Source organism: Mya arenaria, chromosome 10 (assembly GCF_026914265.1).
Source record: "Mya arenaria isolate MELC-2E11 chromosome 10, ASM2691426v1".
NCBI lineage: Eukaryota > Metazoa > Mollusca > Bivalvia > Myida > Myidae > Mya > Mya arenaria.
Genome location: NC_069131.1, coordinates 13,440,273 through 13,457,298, shown reverse-complemented (window position 1 = coordinate 13,457,298; position 17,026 = coordinate 13,440,273). Strand labels below are relative to the sequence as shown.

At 37.0% G+C, this 17,026-nt stretch overlaps 1 protein-coding gene across 10 annotated transcripts in view; it reads left to right on the top strand.

The window, feature by feature from the left end:
* Positions 1 to 16,939, top strand: part of LOC128205429 (protein argonaute-2-like) — a 40,248-nt gene extending 23,309 nt beyond the window's left edge. For 4 of the 10 annotated variants that reach the window (XM_052907041.1, XM_052907033.1, XM_052907034.1 and 1 more), the window contains 7 exons: positions 1,539 to 1,723; positions 2,211 to 2,370; positions 6,512 to 6,602; positions 7,271 to 7,474; positions 10,813 to 11,049; positions 11,348 to 11,547; positions 15,284 to 16,939. In XM_052907041.1, the coding sequence (XP_052763001.1) occupies positions 1,539 to 1,723; positions 2,211 to 2,370; positions 6,512 to 6,602; positions 7,271 to 7,474; positions 10,813 to 11,049; positions 11,348 to 11,547; positions 15,284 to 15,401 (1,195 nt within the window). In that variant the 3' untranslated portion in view covers positions 15,402 to 16,939. Of the gene's footprint in view, positions 1 to 1,538; positions 1,724 to 2,210; positions 2,371 to 4,968; positions 5,060 to 6,511; positions 6,603 to 7,270; positions 7,475 to 10,812; positions 11,050 to 11,347; positions 11,548 to 13,471 lie in introns of all 10 variants that reach the window. The other 6 variants (XM_052907040.1, XM_052907039.1, XM_052907038.1 and 3 more) reach the window with 4 other exon arrangements.
* Positions 16,940 to 17,026: the final 87 nt, after the last annotated feature.

Genomic DNA, 17,026 nt, shown 5'->3' with positions numbered 1-17,026 from the left:
CACGAGACAATACCAACATGTGTAGGAAGGCCCATAACTCTGGCTTATATGTTTGTTGCAATACGAGCCTTGTTGAACTGGGGGGAAAAGCACACACAAAAACAAACAAGCGTTTTCTCAACCGCTCTCTATTTATGATAGTTGTTAACTGTTAATGCCACTTGGTATGATAGTGGTAAAAAATATTTTGAAAGCACCCTTTTAAGGGTATGTTGGTGTGTGTATGTCTAGCACCTCTTACTAAAGAGGTTGTGGGCTCAAGCCCTACCAGTGACACTTCCTCAGATCTTTCATACTGGGAACCAGCAGCTAATTATGCAAAACTGGTAAAGACTGGTTTGGTTAAAGTGGAAAGTGACATAATATCTCACACTGATAAATGTTTTTGATAGATGTATATGATACATCATTAATGCATTCATTTCTAAAGCAGGCAGTAGTCAAAGGCTTTGTCCTAAGACAGCTGTTGTTGTCTAAAGAAATATATTTTAACTATAACAAAATAAAACCCCGATGCATGCAGACTAGGAACCAAACTTTTTCCTCCCCTTGGTGATAAGAAAACATTTCCACTAACAGGACAGCTATAGGCATATGTGATCTTTGACTTCTCCAATACATGTAGCTTGTTACTTCTCAGGAAGGTCGCCTGCATGTATGGTTAACTGTAATGGGAACATGCGGGGAATAAGTATCGCCTGTATGTTAAGCTTGTCTGTTTTGCTAAAAGAACTGTTGAGATATTGAACACTTGGGTCATCTGCTGTAGAGTCTTGCATAAACTTGAACCTTTGGCCATAACTCAACAAATGATCAAGGTATTCTTATAAAGCTTTGTAACCATGACTGTCAAAGTATACACATGGCAAAGACCATAGCTCAGGATTGAGTATTGTTTGTTGCCTTTTTGACAGAAACAAACTAGAGTTGCTTTTGTTAGATTGATTTCATGGCTGAATATTTTGTAGAAGAAAACATCAATTCTAGTCTTCAGATAAAGGATTGGAGTATTATCTCTTCATATTATCATTGATATATATTCAGTACTAACACTTCGTTTTGCCTGTTCTCCATTAACAGTTTATATTCATATTTGTAAAAACTGTTTCGTTTAGAATACTAAATAACTAATACCGGTAGTTAATTTTTTTAAATAGTAAAAGAGAAAAAAAAAACCTTTAATATTGTATCATACAAAATTTATTGTTTCTATCCATATGTCTGAAAAACAGTTTATCCATGGATGCAGATAGTATGACTCTCCGGGCAAAGTGGTTTTCCTAGATAAATAAATACCTCATAGTTTGTTTAATGATGTAGTTATCAAAATATTTGAATTTTAACATTGTTTAATAATTGACAGTTCAGAGGCTAGTTTCACATAAAAAGCTTTCAGTCTTCAACTGGGAATCATTTACAAGTTAAGAAATAAAACAGAGGATTCAAAATTCTTCTTTAGACACTAGCCCTGATCATATTTTATTACAAATGACCAATTTCTCCTCTCTTTCAAATTATTTGACTTTCCTTCCCCACAGGAACTTCACCCAGCAGCTTCAGCGGATCTCAAATGATGCAGGAATGCCGATTCTGGGCCAGCCATGCTTTTGCAAGTACGCTACAGGCCCCGACCAGGTGGAACCCATGTTCCGATATCTGAAGAACACCTACCAGGGCCTCCAAGTAATAGTTGTAGTCCTGCCTGGCAAGACGCCTGTTTATGGTAAGTTACTGGAATGAGATTCATATGTTGTACAGTGAAAAGTATGCTACAGGGCCTCCAAAAGTAGAGCCGTTGTTTTGATAAACATAGATGACCTACCAGGGCCTCAGGTAATAGTTGTAGTCCTGCTTGGCAAGAGACCTGTGTGTGATTAGTAACCTAAGTTTATAAGGTCATGCAATACATGTATAAATTTGAAACAGGTCTCTAAATAATTGAGCCTATGTTTTAATATTTGAAACACATCTATCAGGGCCTTAATTTAATAATTGTAGTCCTGCCTGGCAAGAGGCATGTGTATGGTATGTAACTGGCATGACCTCATAGGTCCTACAGAGTTTATATGCAATAATCCTTGGCAACGTTTATAACAGAAAACTTGTTTATTTGATGTAGATTCTGGTAAATTTAAGAAAACTTCCAACTTTTCTATAGATATAATCGGATTGTTTGTCTTTTTGCGTCATGACATTGAGTTACTTTTCAGCTGAGGTCAAGCGTGTGGGTGATATCATGTTTGGGTTGGCAACCCAGTGTGTTCAAGCGAAGAATGTGAACAAGACCACGCCTCAAACACTCTCCAATCTGTGTCTCAAGATCAACGTGAAACTGGGAGGCATCAACAACATCCTCCTCCCCAGTATACGGTGGGTACCAAGTATTGTAACAGGGTGTTAACTATACCAGTAGCCTAAACAGTCCTTGGCCTTAAAGGGGCTAAACACCTGGCCCCAATTTCTCGAAACTTCTAAAGCTTAACAGGCTTAAGTCGCTTATTTCAATTAGCCCAAATACATACTTAAAATGATTTTTGATAGATAAAAAATGGTTTCTTCTAATAAGCATACAGATTTTTATGCCCCCTTTTGAAAAAAGTGGGGTATATTGTTTTGCACATGTCGGTCGGTCTGTCTGTCTGTCTGTCTGTCTGTCTGTCTGTCGGTCGGTCGGAATACCAAATGGTTTCCGATCAATAACTTGAGAACGCTTTGACCGAGGGACCTCATACTTGGTATGTGTATTGGTCATCACCAGCAGATGAACCCTATTGATTTTGAGGTCAGTGGGTCAAAGGTCAAGGTCAGTGTGACCTTTACATGAAAAACGGTTTCCGATCAATAACTTGAGAACGCTTTGACCCAGGAACCTCATACTTGGTAGGTGTATTGGTCATGACCAGCAGATGAACCCTATTGATTTTGAGGTCAGTGGGTCAAAGGTCAAGGTCAGTGTGACCTTTACATGAAAAACGGTTTCCGATCAATAACTTGAGAACGCTTTGACCCAGGAACCTCATACTTGGTAGGTGTATTGGTCATGACCAGCAGATGAACCCTATTGATTTTGAGGTCAGTGGGTCAAAGGTCAAGGTCAGTGTGACCTTTACATGAAAAACGGTTTCCGATCAATAACTTGAGAACGCTTTGACCCAGGAACCTCATACTTGGTAGGTGTATTGGTCATGACCAGCAGATGAACCCTATTGATTTTGAGGTCAGTGGGTCAAAGGTCAAGGTCAGTGTGACCTTAACATGAAAAACGGTTTCCGATCAATAACTTGAGAACGCTTTGACCCAGGGACCTCATACTAGGTAGGCTTATTGGTCATGACCAGCAGATGAACCCTATTGATTTTGAGGTCAGTGGGTCAAAGGTCAAGGTCAGTGTGACCTTAACATGAAAAACGGTTTCCGATCAATAACTTGAGAACGCTTTGACCCAGGGACCTCATACTAGGTAGGCTTATTGGTCATGACCAGCAGATGAACCCTATTGATTTTGAGGTCAGTGGGTCAAAGGTCAAGGTCAGTGTGACTGTAAGCTGAAAAAAGGTTTTCTGATTGTCCATATTTTATTTAAGTGTCCAAATCCTACTAACAATTTTTTATTTAAGTGTCCAAATCCTACTAACAATTTGGCTCCCAAGGGGGCATAAATGTTTCACTAACATCTCTTGTTCTTATATATTTTCTAAAACCACTTAAAGCTGTAAATATAACGCATATTATAGAACAGCAAAAATAGTGAGTTTAGCTTAATCCTGTTATAAAGGACTTAAGAAGTTTCGAGAAATCCGGGCCTGATGTTCCAAAAATCGCCAAATACAGTATTTCCTCAATTGTCAATGCGAGCTAGTCGGAGGCCGATGATATATCACTTTACATTATTAAAATAATAAACGCAACAATCATGTTGCTGCCTCATCTGTGTTTCCCTTTTTAAAATAGCGCATAATGGTTTCCCTGTTTAAATCATATCTGTTTATGAGAACAGATAAACATACTGACGATTTTTTTAAACTTACTGCGATTAACCTGATAGACAACAGTAGTTAATTACAATTGGAAACATGGGCAAAATCTGCAAAAGATGCATGTGTCGTAAGCAAAGTGATACATCAGTAAGTAAGATTCACTGTGTTGTACACAACGATGTCAATTTTATGTAAGTTTTTGACAATTTTCTTATTCTCTTGTTATTGTATCATCTGGTGTCTAGTCCCTTTAATTCATAAAGTAAATGAAAAACCATATTGACTTCTGCTTCAAGTTAAAGGTATAGCGACTATAAAATGTTTCCTGGGGAAAAACAAATCTTGTATATACTACTTTAGTCATTGGATGAAATTTTTGTTTTGATCAACAAGCTCAACATCTTACGTGTTAGCCTTAGGCTGCACTCTCGCAGATTGACCATTTTGAACTTTTTTTGTCTTGGAATGGGCCAATTTTTTAGTAAATGTCTGGAAAGCAGTGATAAAAACTGCTGACAAATGATCAGGTAGCATTTTCTCATATTTATGTGAAAAAATGTATGTTTTATGGCTAAAAGCATTACTAATGCTTCCCTGAATTCTAACCCTGGTGCTAGGCATTAAACAGTTTCAATCTAAACCTGGTGCTAGGCATTAAACAGTTTCAAGAAGCCCTGTTACATAAAATCCAGAATTTGAGCAAGCCAAGAAAGCAATTCTAAATTGCCAGTGATGGGCTTGTGCTGATTGACCACAATGATTAAGTTTAGTTTTAAAGATAAAAACTTTATCAAGTCCTTTAACAGTCCACTTGGATTGTATTATCGAGTCCTTTAACAGTCCACTTGGTGGATTGTATTTGTAAACGGAAGCTACTGTGTACCAAGAGGTGTAAAAGACAGTAATCAAAAACATTTAGTGAGCTTGTAAATTTATTTCTTCAAAATCTGCACCTTATATTGTGTAAAAAATATTCCTTGTTCACTTGAAGGCCGTCAATGTTTCGCACCCCAGTGATATTTTTTGGCGGGAGTGTAACCCACCCCCCTGCAGGGGATAAAACGCGCCCCTCCATCGCAGCTGTAAGTCTGAACTTACTTCTGAACCAATGCACGGCTCTCCTCTATTGGAATGGAAATCTTTTACACTGTATGTTGGGCATGATAGCTACATCTCAGAATCTGAATGGCCCTTTCATTTTTCATATGACATTAATTGACCTTAAGTCAAGCCCTGACTGACTTTCCTGCTTAGAAATACCATGTATAAAGTAGGGATGGCGACGAGTAGTAAAATTAATACTCGAGTACTCGGATAATCGTTCGATCGAGTACTCGGTGCCTGATTACTCGGAAAAATTGATTATGTGTTCGCAAAGACAAGATTGTGTATACATGTATCGTTAATGACGTATATTGTGCGTTGGTCATATTATTGGTCATTTTCACCTTTAAAGTAAACTTTCATTACGTATTTTAACAAAAAATTATATAAAACGAAAACAAATGTTGTTTCAGGCTTTTAATTTGTCTTATTCGTTTCATTTTATACAAGTTTGCACTGCAGAAATGAACAACAATCAGAATTACAATGAATGAAAATTAACAGCATACATAAAAATAGTGAACGAAATTCAATACGAAGTTCAGTTGTTCAGTTGTTTACTATACAAATTTTTTTTTTTTAAATGATAGTTTTTCGTACTGCGTAATTCTTGTTTACCTCATCAATATTCATAATTCTTGATTTAAAATATCAACCAATCAATTGTGATAATTATTGCAAAAATAGTTAAAATACGCCCATTAAGAAATCAATTCTCGATACTCTTTCGCTCGTTAGCGTCCATTGTTTGGTGAAAGGTCTCTAATTGGTATGCAATAGGATTGTGTAGGTGAAAGTACGGCTATCAAAATTTCGCTAATTGACATCAGTGCTAATTTGAAATAGGGGTCCTTTGTTGACAGTTTGCAACTATCACAACAACTGTCAACTAATTGATTGAGGTCAATTTTGTACACAGTGGGGATTAGAGCGACCGTAAATTGTCCTCTTGGCAACTAACCAGATCTGATATTTTGTCTGTAAATCGTGTATTTGGTGATTTTTATAGATTTTTTTTTTCCGAGTACTCGAGTAGTGATTTGGTACTCGAGTACTCGGACGTTCGATCGAGTACTCGGGTACTCGTTGCCATCCCTAGTATAAAGAGGTTATTTCATTGGTTTGCTTATAGTTAGCCAAAAAGAGTATCAATTGGTAAATATTTATCCAATAATTCAGAACTAATCAAATCATTTAAAATAGCAATCTAACCAGAAAACAACATGCCAGGTTTATAAATAATTAGCTGTTATATACAATTGGTTGCAATATAATTACTTGATCACCCTTGAAAAATCTCCAATTGATGCTTCAAAAAACCCCATTTCATATATTCAATCTTCATGCATGAATGAATTCCTTCAGTCTCTCATCTACATTCATATCTCTTTCTCCACCCTGCTATCCAGCATGTACATGTCTACTTGCAGTCCTACCGTGTTTAGAGAGCCCGTGATTTTCCTGGGCGCGGACGTGACCCATCCGCCCGCAGGTGACGCTAGCAAACCATCCATTGCTGCTGTGAGTATATGAACAAATGTAATCAAACCTTGTTGTATGAAAGCCTGTGCATATTTTACTTTCTCATATCTGATTCTCTATATAGAAAGCATGGTATTCAAGCGCATTGTGAACCTTTACTTGAATTGAAGATGTTTAATCTTTTAAATAATAATTAAAGTGCCATTATGATCCAAATAAAAAGCTAAAATCAACAAGGTGTATATATACCTTAGATCAGAAGTGATAAAATTGAGTGGATTTTCCAACTGCATTGCTAAAGGCATACTTAGGGATGTGATTTGTCTGTGTGTCTAATGGCTAGAGACCAAAAATAAAATAATATTAAAGAATTTCACTATTTTTTTGTCATATATTTTTAACTGATTAGGGAAAGATAACTTTTGGATGTCAGGATAGCCCTCAAACGGGCTTCGAAAAGCCAGTTTTCCTTCTACAGCAGGGTTCATCTCTACCCCTTTTGAATCCCATAAGGGGCCTATAGCGCCTCGAAAACCTTACGCCCAAATGGTTTCAGCCCTTCGTCTTAAAGGTCATTCACATCCCTGATACTTTATTAGGGTTAACATCCAACATTTCAATGGGATGAAAACTAATAAGGTTCTTAGTGACATGAGAAAATTTAAAAGTGAGATGAAAATTAAATGAATCCCCTACTCCAAACGCAGGTTGTAGCAAGTATGGATGCCCACCCTAGCCGGTACTCGGCAACTGTGCGAGTCCAGCAGCACCGTCAGGAGATCATCCAGGAGCTGGCATCCATGGTGAAGGAGCTGTTGATACAGTTTTACAAGGCAACACGCTTCAAGCCGACACGTATCATCTTCTACAGGGACGGTGTCTCTGAGGGACAGTTCCAGTCCGTAAGTAGGGTAAATACATGAATGTGTTGTCAAAGTCAGGGGGGATTTAGCTTGTACATATTTACCTTATTAAAATAAGTTGCACATATATAAATGAATATACAGTGAAACTGCGTTCCCTCAAACAAGCGGTCGTTCGAGAACCGGCGTTCCCTCGAGGTCGGAGCTTGGTCCCAGACTTTTTTCCTTCTATTTTCATATAAAATATACCCACGCTGCATCGAAACCTAATTATGTCGAGCAGTCGAGCAATATCCTTGGTCCCAAGTACACAAATCGTGCACAAAACCTTATGGCTCCCTCGAGGACATAATTTCACACTTTTTCCCGACCGCGTGTTCCAAAATAAACATACAATTGCTAGGTATTAAAATTTTCGCAAGTTGTAAAAATTGCAATGACAGTTGAAAGGCAATTTGATAAGGTGTGAAAAACCGTTTTTCACTGTTAACGCATGACCGATATTAGTTGATATGGGCATTTGAGATGGTAATTATGAGAAGTTAATGACGAGAAGTTAACGCTTGAGGTGTGGTCAGAAGGTTCTTTGAATTCACTGCCGATGCTGACAGTGATCTTCAGACGCTCTGTACGCTGTCACGTCACATTACGATTGAACAGTTTCGCAAAACCGACAAAATGCGCCAATCAACAATCCTTGATTTTGCGAAACTTAAATCTGTCTAATGCCACAATATGTACTGTCATTCAAATGTTGCTTGTTACGAAAAAAAAATTTTTGTTAAAATAAACATTTCTATTTATTATGCCCCCCATCGAAGAAGAGGGGTATATGCTTTGCACAGGCATGTTGGTCGGTCGGTCCGTCGGTAGACCAAAGCTTGTCCGAGTGGTAACTCAACAATTCCTGGACGTATGGTCATCAAACTTCACATGAAGGTTGGGCCTGACCAATAGATGACCCCTATTGATTTTTGGGGTCATCAGGTCAAAGGTCAAGGTCACAGTGACCTTTAATGGTAAAATAATTATAAAGCTTGTCCGAGTGATAACTCAACAATGCCTGCAACCATGGCCCTCAAACTTGACATGGAGGTTGGGCCTGACCAGTAGATGACCCCTATTGTTTTGGGGGGTCATCAGGCCAAAGGTCAAGGTCACAGTGACCTTGAATGGTAAAAGGTCGTCCGAGTGATAACTTGACAATGCCTACAACCATGGCCCTCAAACTTGACATGGAGGTTGGGCCTGACCAGTAGCTGACCCCTATTGTTTTTGGGGCTCATCGGGTCAAAGGTCAAGTTCACAGTGACCTTGAATGGTAAAAGGTTGTCCGAGTGATAACTCAACAATGCCTGCACCCATGGCCCTCAAACTTGACATGGAGGTTGGGCCTGACCAGTAGATGACCCCTATTGTTTTTGGGGGTCATCGGGCCAAAGGTCAAGGTCACAGTGACCTTGAATGGTAAAAGGTTGTCCGAGTGATAATTCGACAATGCCTGCACCCATGGCCCTCATAATTGAATTGGAGGTTGGGCCTGACCAGTAGAAGACCCCTATTGTTTTTGGGGGTCATCGGGCCAAAGGTCAAGGTCACAGTCACCTTGAATGGTTAAAGGTTTTCCGTGTGATAACTTGACAATGCCTGCACCCATGGCCCTCAAACTTGACTTGGAATTGGGCCTGACCAGTACATGACCCCTTTTGTTTTTGGGGGTCATCTGGCCAAAGGTCAAGGTCACAGTGACCTTGAATGGTAAAAGGATGTCCGAGTGATAACTCGACAATGCCTGCACCCATGGCCCTCAAACTTGACTTGGAGAATTGGCCTTACCAGGAGATGACACCTATGGTTTTGGGGGGTCATCTGGCCAAAGGTCAAGGTCACAGTGACCTGGAATGGTAAAAGGTTGTCCGAGTGATAACTCGCCAATGTCTGCACCCATGGCCCTCAAACTTGACTTGGAGGTTGGGCCTGGCCAGAAGATGGTCCCTATTGATTTTAGGGGTCATTGGGCTAAAGGTCAAGGTCACAGTGACCTGGAATGGTAAAAGGTTATCCGAGTGATAACTCGACAATGCCTGCACCCATGGCCCTCAAACTTGACTTGGAGGTTGGGCCTGGCCAGAAGATGGTCCCTATTGATTTTAGGGGTCATTGGGCCAAAGGTCAAGGTCACAGTGACCTTGAATGATAAAAGGTTGTCCGAGTGATAACTCAACAATGCCTGCACCCATGGCCCTCAAACTTGACATGGAGGTTGGGCCTGCCCAGTAGATGACCCCTATCGACTTTGGGGGTCATCAGGCCACGGTCAATGTCACAGTAACCTTTAACGCAAAAAAGTTAACAAATCTTCTCCCACTGATATCTCAACAATGCCTGACCCTATGATCATGAAATTTGACATGGATGCTAAGTCTGACCAGTAGATCACCCTTATTGATTTTAGGATTCATAGAGCCAAAGGTCAAGGTCACAGTGATCTTGAATGGTAAAAGGTTGTCCGAGTGATAACTCAACAATGCCTGAACCCATGGCCTTCAAACTTGACTTGGAGTTGCATCTGACTTGTAGATGACCCCTTATGATTTAAGGGGTCATTGGGTCAAAGGTCAAGGCCACAGTGACCTTGAACGAAAAAAACTTTCTGTGATATAACTTGACAATGCCTGCATCCATGGCCCTCGAACTTAATATTTAGGTTTCTGGTGACCAGCTGATGACTCTGGATTTTGAGTTCATAGAGTCAAAGGTCATGGTCATGACACACTCTATCCTCACACTTTAATGGTCATAATCTTAAAACTGCCTTAACGGCAACAAACCAGCTGTCATTTCGGTCCATGCATATTTCATTCAATTGTCCATATAATCCTGACAACATGGCGCTCAGGGGGGGCATAATGTTTGTCAAACATCTCTTGTTCATTTATTGTTTTTTTCTTTTGCGTTTTACATTTAGTTTACGTCAACATTTGAACATATTAGCGATTTCCACAACGCAACACATAATCGTTGTCTTAGTAAACAGTCTGTTTGACGACTTCAAACTTAACATACACTGAAAGATATTTCATATCAAACTGGAAAATTGAAAATCGGGTCGTTCGAAACATCGGTTCCCTCGAGGTTTTGGCTCGGTCCCTGGCGACCTCGAGCGATCGCAGTTTTACTGTAGTTAAATTAGTTACTGCTAGAAATTGTATTCACCTGAATGTATCACATCTATTAAACTTCACCCCCTCCCATAAAAAGGGGATATTATGGTCTTCTCCCTTCCCCTGTGAAAAACTGGTGTTCATTTTTGAGACCGTATTTAATTTCCATTTCTTTGCTGTTGACTGTTGAAAGAATTTCATAATGAAATTCTTTTATGGCAGGTGCTATCCCATGAACTGCGAGCAATCCGTGAAGCCTGCATGAAGCTCGAGGCCGACTACCAGCCTGGTATTACATTCATTGTAGTCCAGAAACGCCACCACACACGCCTGTTCTGCGCCGACCGCAAGGACCAGATAGGTCGCAGCGGTAACATCCCTGCCGGCACCACCGTTGATGTTGGTATCACTCACCCCACTGAGTTTGATTTCTACCTGTGTAGCCATGCTGGTATACAGGTGAGTTTATTTTGCTTAAGTATTCAGAGTTTTTTCTAGGACTTTCAGTCTGAATTTAATATTTATAACTTTATATTAATCAAGTTTATTTTAGGGGTCTGAGATGCACAATAAATTGGAAATTAGATACACTTGCAAAAAAAATTGTAAAAAACTTCTGTTTTTCTTGTCATGGAAATGTTGAGATTTGATTTGAATTAAATTATGGCAAAATAACTGAATAAATAACACTTCAACCATGCTGAAAATGTTATAATTACCATGAACTAATTATGACTCCCACTTTGTGTTCCCCCAGGGTACCAGTCGCCCCTCCCACTACCATGTTCTCTGGGACGACAACCGATTCTCTGCAGACGAGCTTCAGATGTTGACATACCAGCTGTGCCATACGTATGTGCGGTGTACGCGCAGTGTCTCAATTCCCGCTCCCGCGTACTACGCCCATCTGGTCGCCTTCCGCGCACGATACCACCTCGTTGAGAAGGAACATGACAGGTATTGAGGCTGTGTATGACTTGTGAATGTCTTAACTGCTTCTCTTCCTTTTCTTTCTTCTAAGAGAAGTGAACTTTTAAGCCTAGGTGCAGTATTCAATATCATTCTTATCTTTATCCTAAGATATACCTCAGTGATTACATTCAGTTTATTGGCTAGTTAATCAAACAGTCTAAGTAAAACACTCAGTTTCTACTCTTAAAACTTAAGATAGATCTAAGTTGGTTATTGAAATCAGCCTCAGGCTTCAATATCACGAACATACTTTAAATTTCAATCTCAACTTATTTTATCATATAAGAGAATAGTATGATTCAAATATTGTTATGTTTTTACTCTTTTCAAAACAACATTTTTTAAAATATTTTCTAACAACAAGTGTACAAATTCATTCAGAGTAAGTATGTTTTGGATAAAAACAAAGTTAAAGGATTGGTGTTTAAAATAGATGATTCTTTCATTTTACGGGTTTACATGTATATTTGGTCAGATTCTGGCAACAAATGTAACTTTGAGCCGGATTTTTCATCAAATATAGAATGGCGAAAATTGGGCAGGCGGGTTGTCTTTCGGGCGGGTGTTACCAATTCTGCGTTAAAGTTTTCATTTTATGTAATAAAATCAAGAGTTTTTATCCAATGGTTATCAAACTTGGTAAGACTATTTGTCGGCATGTTTTTATCCAATGGTTATCAAACTTGGTAAGACTATTTGTCGGCATGTTATCTTGAATATATATGAATATGGGTCATCTCAAGTAAAAAACTAGGTCACGAGGTCAAATCTTAAGAAGAAATATTTCACGGTAATAAATTCAACAATTTTTATCAGATCTTGATGAAACATGGTTAGAATGCATGTCTGCATTATAACTTGCATATTTTTTATATGGGTCAACCCGGATCAAAATCTAGGTCGCTAGGTCAAATCTTAGGAAAAATATTTCCACGTCATAAATCCAACATTTTTTTTTCATATCTTGATGAAACTTGGTCAGAATATTTGTCTGCTTAATATCTTGCTTATTTTTATATTGGTCATCCCGGGTCAAATTCTAGGTCAATAGGTCAAATCTTAGGAAAATCTTTCCACATAAAAAATTCAACAATTTTTGTCAAATCTTTATGAAACTTGGTCAGAATATTTGTCTGCATAATATCTTGAAAGTTCTTTAATATGGGTGATCCCAGGTCACAATCTAGGTCACAGGGTCAAATCTTAGGAGAAAGAATTCCATGGTCATAAAAATTCATTTATTTTTGTCAAATCTTTATGAAACTTGGTCAGAATATTTGTCTACATGTTGTCTTAAACATTTTGTGAATATGGGTCACCTCAGATCAAAAACTAGGTCACTAGGTCAAATGTTAGGAAATATTTTCCCGATGTCATAAAAAAATGAAATCTTAGATGATAAAGTTTGTCAAAAACTAGGTCTCTGGGACAAATCTGATTGGAAAAGCAGATTTATTTATAAAATGTTCATTTTCCTCACACAAATGGAATAGTTTCTGTTGATCAGGTTATTTGTATGCACGATATCTCGGATAATTATAAATATGTGTATTTTTCGTTAAAAATACTAGGTCACTAGCTCAAATCCTAGGTTTACAAAATTGCATCTTCAAATAAAAAATCTGGCTTTAATGTGGCGTTGCCGCATTGGCGTCTTGTTGATTTATGAAATATTTCACCTTAAATAAATATCTAAAAGAGTTCTTGCATGAAATTGTACAAACAAGTTTGTGGTTGTAAATCTAAACTCTGTGCATACAACTTAATCATATTGACCTCAAATCTTGCGAAATTCTGTCCAATGTCTTATTCTTCTTCAGTGCAATGTAGTCTTGTGCTCACAGATTGAAGCATTTTCAAAAGTTCTATTCTATCTGTTATAACAATCATCACTACATTTCTTTCACAGCGGCGAAGGCAGCAGATACTCCGACAACAGTGACGAAAGAGCCCCTTCTGTGATGGCCCGCGCCGTTACTGTGCATCCTGACACTGTTCGCTACATGTACTTCGCATGAGCTCTGTGCAATACTAGAACACTCCACTGTATGACTTCCAGCTATTCCTGTCAGAAAACACAGTTTAGCTTACGACTATGGACACATGTCCATTTTTGTGATACTCCAGTATATAATCATGTGAAATTGAACTTTTTGACACCTAATGCTGGAAGGATAATTTTTATCAGAACTAAATATTCATAAAATAGGAAGAAAATCATGTAAATAATCAAATGACACATTGAGAGCGACTTAGGAAGAAAATCATGTAAATAATCAAATGACACATTGAGAGCGACTTTTCTCTGAATTTTCTTGTCCGATGTGGTTGTATTGTGAAATTAGCAGGGTTAAAAAGGTCATTGTCGAGTACGATTTTGTGAGATGATTTGTTAAACTAGTGGAATATGTGATAATCTCAAGTCAGTTTTAGTTTAATCAGGCAAAAAAGGATGCAAATCATTATATGTCTCATTATAGATGCCTTCTTGTCATGTCTGAATCAATATTTTGTATTTGCAATATTCCAAAAATCTACTTGAGCAAGTCATGGAGCAACTAGTCTTCTAATAGATAATCAAGAAAGGACAGGTCCCAAAAATTTTACTTGATTTTTTAGATTTGAGAAGCACAATAAGTTGATTTATTCATATGATAGATTATTTGATCATGTTGAAATAAGTCATTAATGCCTTTGTTTCTTTTGACTTGCTGTACTGAACAGAATCTAAGATCTTTATGATTGATTTGAAATGTTATAAGGCCAAAGTATGTGTAGATGATTTTCAAAACAAATACAATCATCTCATTATCTGTGTAATGAAATGCCTTTGTCTGACTTCATTTCCATTTCTGTACTTGATATCTTGTGTGTGAATGCTCTTGTTGGACAATACCTAAAACTTCACCTGTTTGTGGGAAAAAAAACGATGTAACATAGAAGCTCGGTGTGTGATACCAGTGGTGTTATTTTAAGAAACACAGTGATGGTATTGGCTAATGTCTTGGTTGCAATTTATTTGTGTATATGTGATAAAAGTTCAAGTGATAGCTTTGTCTGTTTCAGTTACACATTTGGCATTGAACATGTTGGAAAAAATACTTGAATGTGCTTGTTATTTTCATGACTTGCTTAATATACAGGAACTAATTTTTGAGTTTTTGAGAGTTACAAGCTTAAGTTGCTTATTTTATTAAGCCAAATCTGGCATTTAAACTCGATTTTATGAAATGAAAATTAGTAAGCGTGCTTATTATAAAAATAATTCCATTTTTAAGTCCAAAAAATATGACCATTTCAAAAAAAAGTTTATACCCGAATTATGTAATTGAAACGGACAAGGGTTTTTGACAATGGTGAGGATCTAATTCTAGTATTAAATGGCATAGATGTTGATTTTAGTCTGTCAGGTGCAGCTATTAGTGTAGTTTATAAGCTACAGAATATATCATGTTTTTGTATAGAGTTTATCGGCAATATTTTTGCAAGTCATATCTGCATTATATTATTATATTTCTTCACAGTTGTTGCTCTAGACTCAAAATATTTTAGGGATATGAATATTGAAAAGAAAGAATTTTTGCTCATAAGAAATAAAGATAACTTTCATAAGTAACCAAATTCATCTGGATGGTCATATCAACATGAGAGTGTGGATGAATTTTGAACATTTTACATACATAGCTAGGTTTGATTTATTACGAAGACTGGTGATTTGCAGTAGCGAGGGCGGGAGCAGTCGTAACTCGTCCGACCATGGGGACGACCGATCCACGGGTATTATGGCTCGCACAGTCACGCTTCACCCCGACACCGTCAACGTCATGTACTTTGCCTAGTTTACTCTTCAGGGACCCGTTTCGATAAAGATCTAGGTCGATCTTAGTCAAAAATTGAAGTTCTCTGCATCATAGATTCATTATAAGTTAGTATTAAAAATGAACACAAGGTTGAGGAAATCAATGTGTTGCCATGTTTGATGTTTGTACAGATTTAAGTTATGACTGAAATCCTTTATTGAAATGAGGCCCTGGGGATTTGGTTGAGGAATAAAAAATATAGAAATAAGGATTTATTACTTCATGATGATAATTTTAAGAATGATATTTTTCTCTCTTCTAAATTGTCTCAATTTTGGTAATAACAATATTCAGCTAGCTGAACTCTTCAAATTTAAAAAGAAAATACTTTTATCTATATAGTTTTTCAAGCAATATGTTGGAATGTCAAGTCTTTCCCTTAAATTAAAAACGTTGCATCTCCTATTTTAAAATTCCTTGCATGGTTTCCAAAAAAATCATTTGATACAGAACTTTTTAAAGATAAAATCTAGTTTTAAACATTCTTATAAGATTCAAAAAATAATACAGATATGTGGTAGTATGATAGTTATACATAGTTCAACATTTATGTCCACTCATATCACTACATGTTTACGAAGCCCCAGCAGATTTTATCATTATAATTAATCCCATATGAATCCCAAGTTTAAATGTATGCTGTGATGTATTAGGTATATCTTGCCGTATTGATATGCTTGTGCTAGGTTGAACGCGTAAATGAATTTTCATTATTTCAAAGATGTTTTAACTATTGTATTTTACTGTTTATTATTATGTACATGTATTTAATGACCATAAAGGCGGGATCTTTTAATTTGATAAATTTGTCTATTTATAAACTTTGTTCTGTTTTGCAAAAGTGGTATAAAATTTTGTAATGTGTAATGAAATTCTATTGGTTAAGCTTAGAAATGATCAGCCAATAGCAACTTTTCATTGAAATTTGTCCATGTTTGCTATTGGTTGATTTAAATGAGGCGCAGACCAATGGAAATGTAGATTAGAAATGTGTTTATCATGTTAAGCAATATTGGTTGCCACTTGAATCATGTTGAATAAACAATAGTATTTATTTTTTGATGCATTTGTTTGCCATTGTTATTTGCACTGATACCAAAATCATTTCTGACATTCTGATTCAAAAATCATGATAATATTGATCATGATTGGAATCTTTTTATTTTGTCATTCATCGTTTTGCCAAAATCATAAAAAAAAAGTTAATACTAGGAAATAAGAAGTTGATCAAAGACTCGATCAAAAAAGACAATTTTAGGGATCAAAGCTGACAAAGAGCATGTTTTAAAATAGATCAAAGTAAGGTTTATGCTGTATTCATACATCGAACAAAATGTTCATTATAGAAAAAAATGGGTGAAAAATTCTTTGTTTTGAAAATGGGTAACTGATGTTAGATTTGAAGACTACAGTCGTAGCCATTTAATCATGTTTAGTAAATTGTTTTATATCTAAATGGTATCAATATTCCTTTAACAAATAATTACTTGTACATTATAATAAAGTCAAATTATATATCATTTCTTTATCTTTTTTTGTTATTCAGTAAGAGGTTTTTTGTGTTTTTGTTGTGTTTTTTTGAATATTCATAACAAGTCACCGGT